The sequence below is a fragment of the Wyeomyia smithii genome, chromosome 1, assembly GCF_029784165.1.
Source record: "Wyeomyia smithii strain HCP4-BCI-WySm-NY-G18 chromosome 1, ASM2978416v1, whole genome shotgun sequence".
In the NCBI taxonomy this organism is placed as follows: domain Eukaryota; kingdom Metazoa; phylum Arthropoda; class Insecta; order Diptera; family Culicidae; genus Wyeomyia; species Wyeomyia smithii.
This window is the reverse complement of record NC_073694.1, coordinates 6954009-6971819: the sequence shown is the minus strand read 5'-3', so window position 1 is coordinate 6971819 and position 17811 is coordinate 6954009. Positions and strand designations below refer to the sequence as shown.

Genomic DNA, 17811 nt, shown 5'->3' with positions numbered 1-17811 from the left:
GCATTGCTTCAGAGAGAAGTGCGAGTGTGCTTAGTGCCCCTCTTATTTTGTAAACCTGGTTTACTGGCATTTCGACAGGTATTCCATCGATTGGTGTCCTGCAACGTGAGAACCATCTGGGGATCATTCGTGATGACTGCTCTCCAGGTGAACCCGGCGTCACACATTTTTTACACTATGTTTTCCGGATTAATATCCGACCCGCTCACTGTCAACATTTCGCTTCTTACCTGTGCAAAACGAAGACATACGAAAAGCACATGCTCAGCGGTTTCCTCCGCGCCCGCACATTTTGGGCACATAGGTGACTACGCGTGCCCAAACTTATGCAGATACTGCCTAAAGCAGCCAAGGCCTGACAGTATCTGTATAGTGGAAGTGGCGCCTCTCGATCCATCCGGCTATCTCCGGGATGAGTCGGTACGTCCATATACCTTTGATTTTTTTTTTTTTGTATGCCTGAAGGGCATTGGGTAGAAAGCGCCACTGCGACAGGAATGTTTGTCTTTTGTGGCTGGTCCCGATTGCTTTACACAGATTACAAGATGCTCGAACTCATTGATGGAGTTGAGCTAGTTGGTTGTAAGCCTGTGCCCTAATCCGGAACTACATGGTTTATGAAACCTGTGACCGTTTTGGGATTGGTGCTCCATACCTGGTATGGAGTTGAGAGGTAACTTCCAAAGAAGTTAAACCTCGATGAAGCAAGAGCCCCGCAAAAGCAAAGCAAATGCGCTGAGCTCTCAGGTTCAGCGTTGCAAAAGCGACAATAGTCGGTTAGGACTTTGCCGATTTTCTTTAAATGATAAAGAGCAGGACAGTGTCCAGTGAGAAGTCCCGTGATGATGCGTAGTTCACTACGAGTTAAACTAAGTAGCCGTTTGGTAACCGTAGGGTTAGGGTAGATAAACTGTTTAGCTTGCCTGCAACCCTGCGCATGTTGCCATTGAGATGCTATCTTTAGCTTTTCCCATGTACTTAGTTCGCCTTTAATGGCGGATGTGGAAGTACCCAAAAACGGTTCCGGTCCAATGAATTGCTGAGCAGATCCTTGTCTTGCGAGGCTGTCGGCATGTTCATTTCCCTCGATTCCGCAGTGACCGGGTACCCAAAGTAGCATAACTTTGTTGAGGCGGGAGAGTTCCCTGAGTGTTGCGATGCACTCCCAGACTAGTCTGGAGACACATGTAGCAGACTTTAATGCCTTTAGTGCCGCCTGACTGTCCGTCAAGATTCCGATTTTCGCATGTCTATATTTGCGATGTAGACATGTTATAGCACAGATATATATTGCGTATACCTCCGCCTGAAAGACGGTTGGCCACTTACCCATTGAGATAGTGGCCTTTATACCTGGTCCGTAGATCCCTGAACCAGTCTGGGGTCCGATTTTTGAGCCATCCGTGTAGAAGCGGATTGTGCCCGATGGAAGACTCGGCCCTCCATTGTTCCACATGGAGCGATCTGTGTCGATCACTATATATGGAACGTCCATGTTTGGCTTCGCTTCCATCCAGTCCGAGACTGTTGTTACTAAAGGTGTCAGCTTAAACTCCTTTAGGATGCTTAGGTGACCCGTTAGGTCACCTTCGAGCATCGTTGTATTTCTTTGCAGCCTTAGTGCGCCAAGCTCTGCTTCCTTCTTCACATGGAGATGTAGAGGAAGTAAGCAAAGCAAGGCCTCCAAGGCTGCTGTCGGTGTTGTGCGCAGGGCACTGGTAACTGAGAGACAGGCCAATCGTTGGACTTTGGTAAGTTTCGCCTGAGCTGTCTTTTCATCTACTTTAGGCCACCATGCGAGGGCTGCGTAGGTTATACGTGGCCGAGCAATGGTGATGTAAGACCAGAGCGCTAATTGTGGTTTTAGCCCCCAGGTCTTGCCAAACAGTGTACTGCAAGCCCAGATAGCTGAAGTTGCCTTCTTGATAGCGTAGTCTAGGTGAGCAGTCCAGTTCAGCTTCTTATCCAGAATGATTCCAAGATATTTGGTCTCATTACTGAAACATAGTCTTACCCCATTCAGTAGCGGAGGAATGATTGTGTGCATTCTTCGCTTGGTAAATGGTATAATGACCGTTTTAGCGGGGTTAATGTTCAGCCCTTCTTCTGAGCACCACTGAGAGGTGGTGTTAAGTGCCGTTTGCATGCGACTAGATAGAGTTGCATCACATTTTCCCCGAACAATAAGGACTATATCATCAGCATATCCAATGACTTTGAAGCCCAGCTGTGATAGCTTGGTTAGGAGAACGTCTACCACCAGTGACCATAGCAGTGGAGAGTAACTCCTCCTTGAGGACACCCTTTCACTGCCCCTACTGTGACAGACGTATCCCCCAATGCAGCTGTGATCTTCCTGCTCGAAAGCATTGCTTGGATCCAGCTCATTGTAGTATCGTCGACTCTTTTATTTTGTAGAGCCGTGTAAATTGATGCAAAGGACGTGTTATCGAAAGCTCCCTCAATATCAAGAAAAGCGCAGACCGCTGTCTCTTTATATTTCAAGGACTTCTCGATCTTCGTCACTAGGCAATGCAAAGCGGTTTCAGTAGATTTACCCTGTTGATAAGCATATTGATGCTTATGTAAGGGTAACTCCTTCAGAAACTCACTGCGGATGTAGTTGTCCGTAATTTTCTCCATCAACTTGAGAAGAGTTGACGTCAGACTTATAGGTCTGAAAGCTTTGGGCAATGTTTTGTCTTTTTTCCCCGGCTTTGGTATAAACACCACCTTAACGTTCCGCCAGTTGACCGGGATATGTCCCATAGTAAAGCTGGCTCGAAAGAGGCTGATGAGTTCGGACATAACGACTCCGTCCGATTTTTGTAGAAAGATTGGTAGAATGCCATCCGGTCCTGGTGACTTCATAGGCTCATATACCTTTGATAGAATTGGACCTTTCCCGCTGGTACCTGGCCATCGAAGCACTCTACAACTTCTTTGACAATGATACTGATAGGCTCCATGTCAGCCAAGACGCATATTGCCTCGGATGACACGGTTCGATACGCGCACGCGACCCTCAAGCAGATGAGTCTGTAGTGCTTTCCTGTTTTCCGCGGTGACTGGAAGTACCCAACGCTTTAGACATAGGCGCAACTACGGGGGGGTTTAAGTTTTAAGCCCCCCCTAGAATTTCCCAGAGAATAATTGTAGTCAATATAAATACATTCCATACTTCTTATCAGAGCATCAAAATCAACACAAATTGAGATGTCATCATTCATTGGCTGAGAACTAGTACTGTACCCAAGATTGATTCTCAAACCTCGCTCTCTTACTTACCTTACCAATAAGACGAGAGCCGTGGTGGCTCGTGCTGTATCAAGGAGTTGTTGCCATGCTGCTCGGTTTTGGGCTGTGTTTCGTCAGTTCCCCAGACGTCTCATCACCCGCAAGTCTCTTTCGATCTGGTCGAGCCATCGTGCACGCTGCGCCCCGTAGTCCTGAACAGGGTTGTTGAAGAGAAGTGATTTCACAGGATCATCGTCCAACATCTCTACGACGCGACCGGCCCACCGCATCCTATTGACTTTCGCCAGGTGTGCAACGGGGTTCTCTACAAGCAGCGCGTGCTGTTCATGGTTCATGCACTGTCGCCATTATGTATGTGTACCGAGCTTCTAATCGTCGTCCTTATTTCGTAATTTCGGTTCGTTTGCAATTCTATGCTGCTTTACTGGGGCTGCGATACCTAGTCTCGCGACGGAGCCGCCGTCTTGGGTGTAGAGGTGAGACACCGCATTTCATAGTTCACCGTCCGTTCCGGATCAGTCGCTGTTCGAACCGCCCCTATCCTGGAAAACAGACGCTCAGACAAGCTGCTCTCCAAGGAGAACAAATACCGCTTCCCTGTCAGCGACCAAGTTCACACCGGTTCACCAATCTTCCCTTGGTTGCTCGTATTTCAGTCGGTTCCACGTGGAGTTAGGAATATGGCATTATGCCTTGGACCACACTGGGATCTTTTTTATGCCGACTAGCACTGGTGTACTGCTGGTACGCACTGCCCAGCCGTTTACCAAATCTAGTTCTCCTCAATATCGAATCAGTGTCAGCTGAAAGAGGTGGTCAAGATATTCAATACATCTTCGGAGATTTATTCCCGATTGATGTGATTTTGTCTTCTGTTACGACACTATGTTATGCGTTTTTAATAGGCGCATTGTAACTCTTTTTTCTATTTTTTAAATGAAATGTTTGAAAACTAGCCCCCCCTAGAAATTTTCCTTAGTTGCGCCCATGGCTTTAGACCACACGGGTCCGCCATACCTGACTCTAAATACCGCCGAGCTATTCGACATCATGCGCGATAGTGCCGCTATAGTCGTGGAAGCTTTTTTGCAAGCCTGGTCGACGTGGCTCCCAAACATGAGCTTGTCGTCAATCATTACTTCCAAGAGCTTCAGGGATCGCTTTGAGGCAATCCACCAGCACTATTCAAAACCTTCTGTTCCGATTTACGGTTGTTCACTACGATGACCTCTGTCTAATAATGTGCTAACGCCAGTTTCCTGTCCTCAACTACGCGTATGGATAGCGCGGCTTTTAACTCGACCTCGCTGACTGGCTTGTGGTAGACTTCTAGAGTTATGTCTTCCGCAAAGCCCACAATCACCGCCCCCGGTGGGAGCTTAAGCTTCACCACACCGTCATACATGGCATACCACAATACCGGACCCAGGATGGATGGCTTGACAGACCGGCATCTCTCTCGGTGAATCTCACAAGCCTGTTGAGGATTACCCTCAAGCACTATGCCCGCTGTGTCTTCAGCAGTTATGCCAGTCTCTGTCGCTTTCACTGATCTGGGAAGAGGCAGCCGTCTAAGCATTTCTGCATGACCGCCCTGAACAACCCAGGGGCTACCTTAATGGCGTCTGAATGGCCAGGTCCGGGATTCCGTCTGGTCCGGGTGCCTTGCTCACCTTCAGGGAGTTTGCGATCTCAATTAGTTGCAGGTGGTTGCTCTGCCGGGGATGACTAGCCTCTGGTCTGTTAGCACTGTCGCAAATGTCTATCGAAACAGGGTCGTTTACTGGCCTTTACTGCGCTCTTAAGTTTTACCCGCCTCGCACGCGATAGGTGTAGCAATAAGTAGATTAGCACTCGGTAGGCCCTCCCCTCTTCGACTACAACTTATTACTTCCGCAAAAACATCGGCTTCAAAATGCGATGTCTTCCAGGCGCGAGTGGTTGAGGTATTGGCCGTACACGTCGCTTTCAGCCTCGCGTCCACGCTATAGCAGACCGACTGGAGGTCGCTATTAGTGTGGCCGTTGTCTACCATCCAGTCCGTGATCAGTCCCGGGTTGCCGGACGTCACGTCAATGATCGATTCCGTACCGTTTCTGCTGTAGGTACTTTTAGCACCGACATTGGCCAGATCTAAGCTGAGCTTCGCAAAAGGTTCCAACCAGATCTGGCCTTTCTGTTTAGTGCAGCGACTTTCCAACTAAACAGCCCAAGCGCCACCAGCAGCGGCTTTAGATTCGTTAGTTTCACGGTTACACGATCGACTTCTAAGTGAACCTCTCTGTAGACCAACGCGGCGGAGCATAACAACTGCAGCATAACTATACACCGTCCACCTTGGCAACCAAGTAGCCCTCGTTCGAGGTCGATACGATTTCCTGAACCGGGAACTCGCCTGTCATCCATATGGCCAGTAGGGATGCGGTAGGGGTCCGATACGATGGCAATGTCCGACAACCAGAGTTGCCAAAAAAATTTTCGATTTAACTGGAAAAAGGCAGGAAAAAACTGGATTCCAAATAAATTTAAACAAAGCAAAAAAAATGATTGTGAGTGTGCTTTTCTGTTATGGGGACTGAATCCAATCACATTTTTTATGAAGCAACTAAAGAGATAACTCTTTGCAAAAAATTACTCATTTTAATCAGAACTGTTTTGTTTCGGGCTTACATTTTGTTAAAATTATGGACTGAAAACTTTCCTCTAACAGCAACGCAATTTAAAATTACGCAATCAATCTATCTCAAAATTAAGAAAATAGAGCAACATTTTCTTCCGTTACATCAGTGAAGTTTAAATTTCAATTATTCCTGACTTCGCTATCTTTTGATATCTGATTCTTTTAATAATTTTTCAACTGCTACGCAACAGAAAATAAACAGAAATTTTTTTCATGGTCTGGTAAAATCTATTTGTTTGGTTTTATCTCAACCATGTCCTGCAGTCTTCAATTTGACCGTGTTTCGTGCGAGAAGATAGTATACCGAGAATGCTGTTAAGAATTGTCAAAATAATTTATCAATCTACAATATTTACGTTTTAAAAATATTTTCGAAAATCAATCGGAGCTTCAGTGAATATAAAACTGGCAAATATCTGAAAAACTGGAAGATTTTGGGAAAAAACTGTTTGACTGGATCACTTGAAAAAAAACTGGAGTAATCCAGTTTAAACTGGAACATTGGCAACCCTGGACACATTCATGATAGCAGGTTTCTGGTCAAGTCTTTTCTCACTTGGCACCAGTTTGCAGCTTTTATTTCGAACTGCATAACAATTCGCCCTGACGGAATTACATCATCTCCTTCACACACATTGAACTGCCCGTATGCGAATTTTAGGGAAAAATATTTAAATGTTTGCTATCACATTCACTTTTGAAGAAATTCCCATCCTCTACACTCATAGAGTAAACAAATTGAAGGTGGCAGCACCGTAACTCCGTCAGAGCGAATATTCATAACTAAATAGTACATTTTTCCTCTGCAGATGGAACTTTACGGTCCAAAAACAGTGATAAACGAAAAAGATCCACGCACAACAGCGAAATAAATGGGGATTAAAATTCTCTTCAAGTTCTTAAGCACTTTGGCACAATAAACCGGAAAATATTTGCGAATTTTCTAGTCTTAAGCAAAGTTTACAGTTCCAAGCGAAGTGAAAAGTTTGGCAAGGGAAAAAGCGTAAATTTTCGCTAGCGAAATCTGTCGTGAAAACCCGTTTGTGGAACACGGAGGTATTTCGAAAGCCTGCAGTTTACAGTTTAAGTGAAGCGAAATTCCCGAGTTTACACTCCGAACGAAGTGAAAGTTGGCTGCAACTGACAGAGTATAAACGCACGCAAGTTTTCGCTTGCTGTTGCTTTTTTCACTAGCGTTTGCAAAAAGTAAACCCAAGTGAAAAAGATGAGATCCGCAACCTTCAATTTCGCTGGATCGAATTTGTTCACAGTTCCAAGCGAAGTGAAATTTTTGCAGGTTGCATTGTTCACGGGCGTGAAAAAAAGGACCTTTTGTATGAGATATTCACTTCGCTTGGAACTCTAAATAGGGCTTTACAAAAAAATCGCAAGCGAAATGGTTTTTCACATCCACTCGCGGTCGCAGCTTGCTACGATCTCCCTTAGTTTTCTTCAGCGCTTTTTTTTGTCGATGAACCCTGTTGGAGGCGAATTGATTCTACAGCCACCACTATTCCGCAATTTCTTTTCAAGGCCTGTGCAATGTCGCACCTTTCGGTAATTTCGTCCTGGTTTTTAAGCTAGATAGTTACCTCTGGGGGACCGAACTTGCACGTTCTTTCCTAATACTTTTTGGGCTACCTTTTGTAGGTAGTACCACAGATAACAGACATCCAAGCTAATTTTGCTTCATGTGTAAAAAACCGCAACGGTTTTTTAGCATGTCGCAATACGCAGTATGGTGGCGCTAAGAGCACTTAGTGGTCAATGATTCGATAAAAACGATAGTTTTCCAGCTCTTATCGATATTATTGCAATAAGAAGCGTTGCCGTTTTTCAATGTAGCAATTTTGAGCAGTCGTAATTTGAACATAATCGAAAAACCCAGCTTTTATTTGCGATAAATTTGTTTGTTTCAGTGTTGATATGGAAAAAATACACAAACCTCACAAAACCAGTGTTATATCGTTGCAAAAACAGCTACTCTATTATTTGTGAGAACTTTCATGCGTCTGGCAGCTTTGACTATAATCCAGCGCTGCCATCACTTAAGTGGTTCAAGTCGCAAGTTGCAGAAAGATGTCGTTAGCATTCCAAACGAGTAAGAATTTGAAATCTTACACACGATTTCTGGAGTTTTTTGTCCTAGTTTGGATATCTGTTATCTGTGGTAGTACCCTTCACATTCGCGTCTCTGATGCGGAGTTTTAAGATCATTTTGTGTACTTAGACCCGTCAGTTTTGAATAAGAGTGCGTCACCCTTGTTCTTCGTTGCCTTTCGCGGTTTCCACCGCGGTAGCTCATTTTCCATTACCCGGAACTTGGACTTTTCATTCGTGAGCCCAACATTCACTGTTGACGGAGCAGCCGGTGGGCTTGTCTTGATCAACCTCCTTTTGATGTTCGCAGTAGCCTGCTTTCCGGGGAACTGTCCGTTCGCTTCACGGCCGGTTCTGTAGAACAAACCTCGGCGAACGATAACGCAACCGTTTGTTCGAGAATACAGAGACGAGTTCCGCAATCTTGCTCATCGAAAGTAGATTACTCGCGAGGGATGGCATATCGAAAACATTCTCTAAACCTACTTTCTGTTGAGCACCTTTCATTTTCTTGTTCACCCAACATTTATTTGACACGGCAAAATACACTTGAACACTTTTGCCGTTAACGCAAAAAATTCTACTGGAACCAGCTTCAACTTATTTTATAGCTCAAGCTCACCAAAAATGGATGCATCGTTGGTCATGTGGGAAGTAGCGTCTGAATCAGGGTACCATCTTTTTCTTCAACACTAACTACCAACAGCTAGACACATTTCATATTCCAAATCGGATTCTGAATTCATCGGAATTTTCGACAGTCACGTCGACAATGCCCTTCTTTCTTGCAATAATGACAAACTTTAGCTTTGCTTTTTTTTTCACTATTTGCTTTTCACTGCAAAAATTTCTGTTTTTCACCGAATGATCCAGTAGCAAACGATTTCTCTCGTCCGGGAACCTTCTCGTCTCGTCGCATGATTCATGGAAAGCATGAATGTCTCAAACCCGTGATCTTTTATTTCTTCCTCTAGTGCCAGCTCTTTTTTTCTCGCTTTGGCGCAGACCTGGGAAGGAGAAACGAATACTACACTCAAAACATAGAACACGCACATGCGTCGTTTTCTGATAGCGTGTAGCTATTATATTATTATTGAATTGAAGGTATATGATTCTGTCGATCGTGCTTGAAAAGCAATCATATAACGACCAATCAGAGATCGAATTTTTCGTTTTGACAAGGCTGGACTATTTTCAATAGTACAATAGTGTGAATAATAAAATTACAATTATCTTCTTTTGGGAAGAATCTTAGAAGAATTTCCAACCTATTGCTACAAGAACGAAGGAAATCCATCGAATACTAACCAATTTATTAGCATTTGAAATTGGACATATTTTTCACTTATTTCGGTTTTAGATTTTCATTTCACATTCCTATGTAACCGAACTTCCTGAGAGAAGTATTCTACTTCAAAATATTACCAAGACCCTAATCTTAATATTTTAAATGACGTCCAGAGGGCAACCCAGCACGGGTCAGAGTCTATGTTTATAATAAGAGCCCCGCAAAGATGAAACCAAAGGAACCAAATCAGTGTCAAACGAGGGTACCAATCGAGCAATGTAAATAAACAAGGTGATAATGTTAGGAGTGGATGAAAAGTGTTGTAATCGAGCGTAATAATGAATATGTGTTTTTTCCGAAGTTTTACTTACACATTTTAATCCAACATTGAACCTGTACACTGGTTCACTCAAATTTAACAAAACATCACTGGTGTAATCTTTCTAAACTGTGTACCTTGTGAAGAATTTCAAAAAATGATATTGGTGAAAAACAGAACTGTATAGTTCTTGGCAACAAACGGCACAAAAACTGTGTTGCCGAAACGATAGATTTTCTCTTCGCGCGACTCTATATACACATAGACTCTGGCACGGGTATGCTCGAATCTAAGACAAGACGCGACAGCTGGCTTCTTATTTTTCTTTTCGTAACGGCCGTCATCCCCGTCGAAATTTGTTTGAACGTTCCATACCGTTGATGCCAGAATGATTATTTTTAACAACTTCTGCAGGTCAATGAAAATAAAACAAATTAAAATTGCAATATATAGGCGAAAAATACTCAATTCTTATTTATTATTTTATGTTCAATAAAGCATACTTCAATTATCAAATTTTTTCTTCCTAAGTTTCTTGGTACCCAAATATTTTCTTTCTAAGTTTCTTGGACTTTAACCGAAATAGTAATAAACGATTAATCAATGCATTTTTAAAGTTATAACAGTGAAATACATTACTCGGTAATATTTATGTACCTTGCATACTTTTGCATCATTATTTATGAACAATTATAATAGCTAAATTTTGACTCTCCAGCATCACTGCTTTACAGTGAAAAGTAACCTCGTTGTATTTTCTACGTGACCTAAGACAAGACGTGACAGCTGGTCACCGTTACATTCAACCAATTTGAACCGGCTGCTGATTGGCTGAACTCGATAACGCAATCGTCACGTAGAAAATACAACGAGGTTACTTTTCACTATAAAGCAGTGATGCTGGAGAGTCATGATTTAGCTATTATAATTGTTCATAAATAATGATGTAAAAGTATGCAAGGTACATGATATTACCGAGTAATGTATTTCACTGTTATAACTTTAAAAATGCATTGATTAGTCGTTTATTACTATTTCGGTTGAAGTCCAAGAAACTTAGAAAGAAAAAATTTGGGTACCAAGAAACTTAGGAAGAAAAAATTTGATAATTGAAGTATGCTTTATTGAACATAAAATAATAAATAAGAATTGAGTATTATTCGCCTATATATTGCAATTTTAATTTGTTTTATTTTCATTGACCTGCAGAAGTTGTTAAAAATAATCATTCTGGCATCAACGGTATGGAACGTTCAAACAAATTTCGACGGGGATAACGGCCGTTACGAAAAGAAAAATAAGAAGCCAGCTGTCGCGTCTTGCCTTAGTACGTAACGATTGCGTTATCGAATTCAGCCAATCAGCAGCCGGTTCAAATTGGTTGAATGTAACGGTGACCAGCTGTCACGTCTTGTCTTAGGCTCGAATGGCTCGAATAAAATCCAATGTCTGCTCGAAAACTTTAACAGCGAACTGTCAAACGCTCCCTACGCACACACACATCAACATACTAAACAATTTTACAAAAACTGAGAATCATCGCCTTTCGATAGGGAAGCAAGTGAATTAGCTGCCGCATAAATCCGTATATTTCCACACAAAAATCACCCGTTTCAACCTGTCATACCGATAGATAAGCAGCTATGTCGGCCAGATACGATCGTGCAGTTACAGTTTTCTCCCCGGATGGCCATTTGCTGCAGGTTGAATACGCTCAGGAAGCGGTTCGCAAGGGATCCACTGCCGTAAGTAAATTGTTTATAACCTCACAATTGTGTGGGCTCTTTTTGTGTACGCTTACGGTGTTTTGCTTGTCATCGCTAGGTCGGTGTCCGCGGAAAGGACGTGGTTGTGCTCGGAGTTGAGAAGAAATCCGTCGCCAAGCTGCAGGAAGAACGAACGGTGCGAAAAATTTGCTTGCTTGACCATCATGTCGTTATGGCGTTCGCCGGACTAACGGCGGATGCGCGTATTTTGATTAACCGGGCTCAGGTAGAATGTCAGAGCCACAAACTGAACGTGGAGGATCCCGTAACGCTAGAGTACATAACCCGCTACATTGCCGGCCTGAAGCAGAAGTACACCCAGAGCAACGGTCGGAGACCGTTTGGCATTTCGTGTCTGATTGGTGGGTTCGATTACGACGGACAGCCGCACCTGTACCAGACGGAACCGTCTGGAATCTACTACGAGTGGAAGGCGAACGCAACGGGGCGATCTGCCAAAACGGTGCGAGAGTTCCTCGAGAAGTACTACACTAACGAGCTGGTCGAGACGGAGGAAGGTGCTATCAAGCTGGCCATCAAGGCCCTGCTTGAGGTGGTCCAGTCCGGCCAGAAGAACCTCGAGGTGGCCGTGATGAAGCGCAACCAACCGATGCAGATGCTTGATGCGGACACAATCGAGAAGTATGTGGCGATTATCGAGAAAGAGAAGGAAGAGGAAGCGGATAAAAAGAAGCAGAAGAAGTAAGACTTCTTTTGGGAGTATTTGAGCTTCGTTTTTTTTTCTCTAAACACAAGAAATAACGTTAATTTTGGTAAGTTGTCTTGGAATAAATAATTGCCCACATCAGTGATATGAACACAGATTATATTTAAAGGGATTGATTGGATGCCACGGTAAAGTTGTGGCCTTTAGTGAATGCGTATCCGAATTACCAATTTTTAAAAGTGAATTCCACTCGAAAACTATGAAATTTTAAACAAAAAAATCATTACATTTGCTTTTGTTTTTTATTCCTCTCAAAAAAATTAACCTTCGTTGACATTTTTCATATTTTCGATCTCTTTTGAGACCTTTATCTTTTTTGAACTAATTTTTTTACTAACACTATAATTTTTATGTACAAATTTGTTGGCAAAGGATTAGATAAAAAAAACTGACCCTTTCAAGAAGTGCGAAATTTTTCATATATCTCTGCTGGCATGATACAGTTATCTTTATATAACTAGCAGCACTGCTGCCAGCAGCAGCAAGTGATAATCAAAACAGTCAAAAAAATAACACTGATTTCCATTCGGTTCGGGTCGTTCTCGCAGGCTCCTGCGTTTTTTTCGCCACCGCGAGTGTGATGAGACAAAGTTTAAAATAATAATAATGGCGGAACGGAGCAAAAAAATGTCCTACAACGAAATCGTCCACATCCTAGCGCTGTACCGGGAAAATAAGTGCCTCTGGGATTTCTCCCACGAGCACTACAAAAACAAGCAGAAGCGCAACAAGGCCTTCGAGTACATAAAAAACGCAACAAATGCCGAGTCCACCGATGAGGTCAAGCGAAGGCTCAAAATCATCCGAGACACATACAACATCGAGAGGAACAAAATGAAGCGGCCACGAGCAGAAACCGGCGAGAATTACCGAACCAAACTTTCCTGGTATCAAATGGCAGATGAATTTCTGTCGAAAAGTGAAAGATCATCATTCCATGATGTCGTAAGTGAGGGATTTGTGTTAATTAAACCATTTAAAGCATCATTGTTTACCATTTATCACAGCCAAATGCATCACTGTACGAATTCGAACCAGCTTCTTCGTCCCAACAATATCACTCCAACTCGTCCCCTGAATCACAAGAACCGGACCAGCCGGAAGCAACAGACGTTCCTTCAGAATATAAACCAGAGTACGTGATTGATTTTGAGCATGCAGAAGTAGCATCTTGGCCGGTCATCGATGAAAACCACCAGCACCCGGTCAACCCCGCACCGAGCGTAACACAGAAAACAAAAATCCGTCCTACACAATATTCCTCGAAACGTACCCGAAGGGATGCTCTCGACCGGTTGGACAGCATCAGCTCGCCACCCCTGGCTGTTCCCTCGGTGCCGGACGAATTCCACTACTTTGGACTACATCTAGCGGCACAGTTCAGGAAACTCCCCGTCCTGAGAGCTCTTATGTTGCAAGAAAAAATCCAAGCAATGGTGAACAAAGATCGGATCGATTTCGAAAAAAGTCAGTATTATCGGTCGCAAACGCCACCTCTGCCAGCCCACGTGACGCCCCATGCGAGCGTGTTTCCGTCCAACGAGGAAGTTAATTCTCTTCCGATGGCTCTCAGCATCGGTAACGACGCTACACCCCACAGTAGTAGTAGTGGTGGACCATTGAATATAAAAGTTGAGAGCAACAATTTTGACTTGAGTTAAAAAAAAATTATTAAATTATTTTAACAACCGAATCATTTTTCTTCTTTTCGAACTCTGTTTTAGGTATAGCTAATTGTTTGCGCATTTCGCTTTCTCGGCTCTATCAATGTTTGCGTTGATGTTATTAGTGCTAATTATTTCGACCTAGATAGAAGCCACTAAAAAAATATTGTGGGGTGGAGTTGTGGCCTTTTCGTGAAGAAGAGGCTATTAGTTCTGGAAAAAAATTAATTATGTTTCAGTAGAGCGGACAATAAGTTAGTTTATAAGTATCTAATAAGTTTTATAAGTATCTTCGACATCCAATGATTTTTTTTTCTGCTCAACAACTCCTATCCTTACATCCTCGTGGTACCAGCCAGGATATGAGTAACCAAGCGAACCCGTGGTGAGTCCTCGGTCGTATACTGACAGAGAAGAGGGAGGGGGGTAGACCTGCTCAGAGGAAGTCCCAACCTTTCTGAGCGTCTGTTTCCCAGGTTAGGGGTGGCTCACAACAGCGTCTGACCCGAAGTAGGCGGCTGACTTAAGAAATTTGTTGTCTCATCACGAGACTCGGTAGCGTGGCTAACCTTTCTAAACAATTACTGCGAGCAATCAAGAATGGCGATCTGGCGTTCATCTGAAAAGGAATCATTCTACGTGTAGTTAGAGGCACCACACGAGAGCTGCTCGCCAAGTCACATCACATCGTTATCGGAGATATGAACACCCAGGTTGGTAGCGAAGTGATGTATAGACCGGTGATAGGGCCTCACAATCTACACACCGACACGAACGACAAAGGCCAACGATGGCAGCTTCCCGGGAGCTGATGTTTAGAAGCAGAAGCTTTTTTCCACGCAAAGATCCATCAAGCCACCTGGAGATCTTCTGACATTCGAACAACAAATCAAAAAGGTCACGTTCTCACTGATGGCCGGTCTTTCTTGAACCTCACAAACATACGCTCCCTTCGGGGTGCGGATGTAGACTCCGACCAACATCTAGTAGCAGTACATGCTCAAAACTGTCTACAGGATTTCACACACGTTCGTGAAGAGCTAAAGTCACTGTTTCGAGCTAAATAACGCGAGCAAGTTTCACGAGAAGGTAGAGCAATTCCGTAAGGGCTACACACCGAACCTAATAATGTGTAGCAACGAGGTCGATAGGTAAAAGCAGTTTTTCGATGAGCATCCGAATAGTCGAGCAACGGAAGGAGGCTTAAGGGGAGTTAACCTTGGAATGCCTACAAACGATAACAGTGTCCCAGTTCCCGATATCCTGGAGATCAAACGAGAAATTGGGTGACTAAAAAACAATCGAGTAAGGACAGACTATCGGCAGAGCTATATAAACACGGCAAAGAGGCATTTCACTGCGTAATTTATAGGTTTTGGTAGGAAGAGAGACTACCGGAGGAATTTATAAAAAAAAATTGTAGGTCACTCAACTCATAAGCTCCGCAGACAACCTCGACGTTATTACGAGAAACTAATAATGAAGCCTAGAAGAGCTGGGCTTAAACTTAATGCTCCGAAAACCAAGCATATGAAGAGCAGAGGCTCGAGAGGAATAGGCCCAGCATACGGCGCCGCACGAAACTGACGATGTACAAAATCCTAATTGGATTAGTAGTTCTCTATGGACATGAAACCGTGACGCTGCTCACGGATGACATGCCAGACGACAGTGTGGTAAAATCGGTTCTCTTCAAGGACCGCGCCGGCATCAGAAACATAGGGGCTCAACGTGCTAGATGGCTTAACCAGTTCGCAGCAGATCAACGAGTGTCGAGACGCCGAGGAAATTGGAGACGTGTACCCCAGGACTAAAGAGAGTGGATGAAAATTCTTGATACGGCACGAGCTTGGTAGCTGAGACATACCAAGCAGTACTGAAAATTAAGATATCCTCTAGCTTTATCTCCAGCAGAATCAACATGGCGGAACGAAATTTCTGGGGTATATCGTCGTTGCCAATGGTTTGCACCCGGATCCAGCAAAAGTTGAAGCAGTTTCCAAGATACCTGCACCAACCGATGTCATTAGTATTTAACTTCAAGAAAATTTCCTGAGGGTATTTAAGGCTTGTACTCAAAAAAATGCACCATTTTTATCCGTGTGTAACTTTTGTGTCCGTGGGTGAAAATCGATTAAAAGCTTGGTATAACTAGTTTGGATTGAATTTTTACCTGTGCAAAATAATATCGGTGCGGTGGTTATTGAGATGTCATCGAAACAATCGCCAGAGAATTTTGCGCACCGTCATGGAAAATCCGTCTGCGACCATGAGATGAATCGGAAGACAACTGGGAATTGCCCATACAACTGTTTCTCGGGTGGTAAAATCGTTTTAGGAGTCCCAGACGAACGAGCGACGGGCTGGAAGTGTAAGAAAATCTAAGACAGCTGACCCTGTGAAGGCCCGGAAGGTGGTGGATTATTTAAAACGTAATCTATACCTTTCGATCCTCGACACGGCTTTGAGGCAACGTGCCAATACCATAAAACGAGTTGGGCTTCGTATAGACCATTTTACGAACTGACAGGTGTCACGGATCCTGCTGATTTGCTGCTTTTACGTGTGTTTTGTCAGCGGTTCCGAGCATTCTGTCAAAATTTCATTCATGAATTGAGTTTAGAAACGTCTCGTAAAATGGTCTACATTCAAGGTCCGGAAGGCACCGAACTGGCGTGATCAACAAAACAGGGCGATCGAATCCCGCGCAAGAAGCAATTTCGAGAGTGGTTAACGAAACTGATGTTTGTGTGTGTTATGAATGACGAAACCTACATCAAGGCAGATCACGGTTTGACATTCCGGAAGATATTAGAAAGAATAAGTGGACCGCATGGAGTAACGTCAGCCGGGGTGAGATTGTGCCAGTGGGGGTGAGATTGAGCCATCCAACCCTCGACTCGTCAGCCATTACTCCGTGGTCAGAAGATTGGTTTTTGTTGGCTAAGTATTCGAGGAAACTTATTCAAGAAAAATGGGTCTTGTGATCGCCATGGGATGGCTTACAAACAATGGGTTTGTATGGTACAATCTCACCCCGGCTCACGGTATCTGCAGAAGCGTCTGTTGCGCTTCCTGCGGTTCTACGGAGGCGGGACATTATTTTGGCTGGACCTGGCATTACGCGCGATCGACGTTGGATGGATACAGAGACAATAACGTTGTTTTTGTTCCAAAAACCGCCAACCCCTCAGGTTCACCAGATATTCTTCCAGTGGAAAGATTTTGGGCCATAATGAAGGTTATAGTTCGAAAATCGTCTAAGGTGTTTGTTGGCTCTGGCGACACTGTTGCGCTAGCTACCAATATCTCCGATAGTGAAGTTGCTATCCATCATTCGTTGTTTTGCTTTCGTCTCGATTAGACGCAAATTGTTTATCTCCGTTTGAGTTCGCAAAATAACAATACACGAGTTATCGTACGGGTGTTTTTTTGTCGATTAGTTCTTGTGCTGCGCGATAACAATAGCCTGTTATATATCGGCAGAAACATCTGCACACTGGTAGGGGCAGGCTACCCCGCCAGTGATTCGATACGCAGCTGATATATCAGCAAGAAAAATTCTCCCGCACCGCTGTTACCCCGCTAGCAGCACGGACCATCATACGATCGAGCGAGTGGAAGTCAACTACAAGTGGCATCTACAAGGTCGCGTGTAGGACACGGCCACTGCGTCTCAACACGAAGCTGGATCGTCATTGTTTGTTCTGCGGAGACGCTCGATTAATTCTACTATCAGCCGTGAGGTCGTGACTTAGACGTTCGGTGACGTATTACCTTTAGAATTTTTACTATTATTATCAATATTATTACTATGTTATAATATTATTATTAATATTATTATTGATATTATTATTGTTATTATTAATATTATTACTATAATTATTATTATCATTATTATTATTATTACTATTGTTATTAGAATTAGTATTACTGTCTTTTTTTTTATTTGATCCATTGTAGATTGAAAAATTGTTTTTAAAATTTAACACCAACTACTTGAACCCCC

The 17811-nt window shown here is 43.5% G+C and overlaps 2 protein-coding genes across 2 annotated transcripts; both read left to right on the top strand.

Annotated features, from left to right (window-relative positions):
* Window positions 1–11144: 11144 nt before the first annotated feature.
* Window positions 11145–12238, top strand: LOC129718091 (proteasome subunit alpha type-7-1). The gene is made up of 2 exons (XM_055668510.1): window positions 11145–11390; window positions 11470–12238. Exons 1-2 carry the CDS (start codon window positions 11289–11291, stop codon window positions 12115–12117), a joined length of 750 nt encoding a protein of 249 aa, XP_055524485.1. The 5' UTR covers window positions 11145–11288; the 3' UTR covers window positions 12118–12238.
* A 361-nt stretch (window positions 12239–12599) lies between these two features.
* On the top strand, window positions 12600–13825 carry LOC129718090 (uncharacterized). The gene is made up of 2 exons (XM_055668509.1): window positions 12600–13083; window positions 13146–13825. Exons 1-2 carry the CDS (start codon window positions 12745–12747, stop codon window positions 13797–13799), a joined length of 993 nt encoding a protein of 330 aa, XP_055524484.1. The 5' UTR covers window positions 12600–12744; the 3' UTR covers window positions 13800–13825.
* Window positions 13826–17811: the final 3986 nt, after the last annotated feature.

What these genes read in the sequence shown, in the direction of transcription:
- LOC129718091 (XM_055668510.1), top strand. Translation starts at nt 11,289, where the DNA reads ATGTCGGCCAGATACGATCGTGCAGTTACAGTTTTCTCCCCGGATGGC. An exon ending in TTCGCAAGGGATCCACTGCC is followed by an intron (nt 11,391 to 11,469) that starts GTAAGTAAATTG and finishes TGTCATCGCTAG; the next exon opens with GTCGGTGTCCGCGGAAAGGA.
- LOC129718090 (XM_055668509.1), top strand. Translation starts at nt 12,745, where the DNA reads ATGGCGGAACGGAGCAAAAAAATGTCCTACAACGAAATCGTCCACATC. An exon ending in GATCATCATTCCATGATGTC is followed by an intron (nt 13,084 to 13,145) that starts GTAAGTGAGGGA and finishes CATTTATCACAG; the next exon opens with CCAAATGCATCACTGTACGA.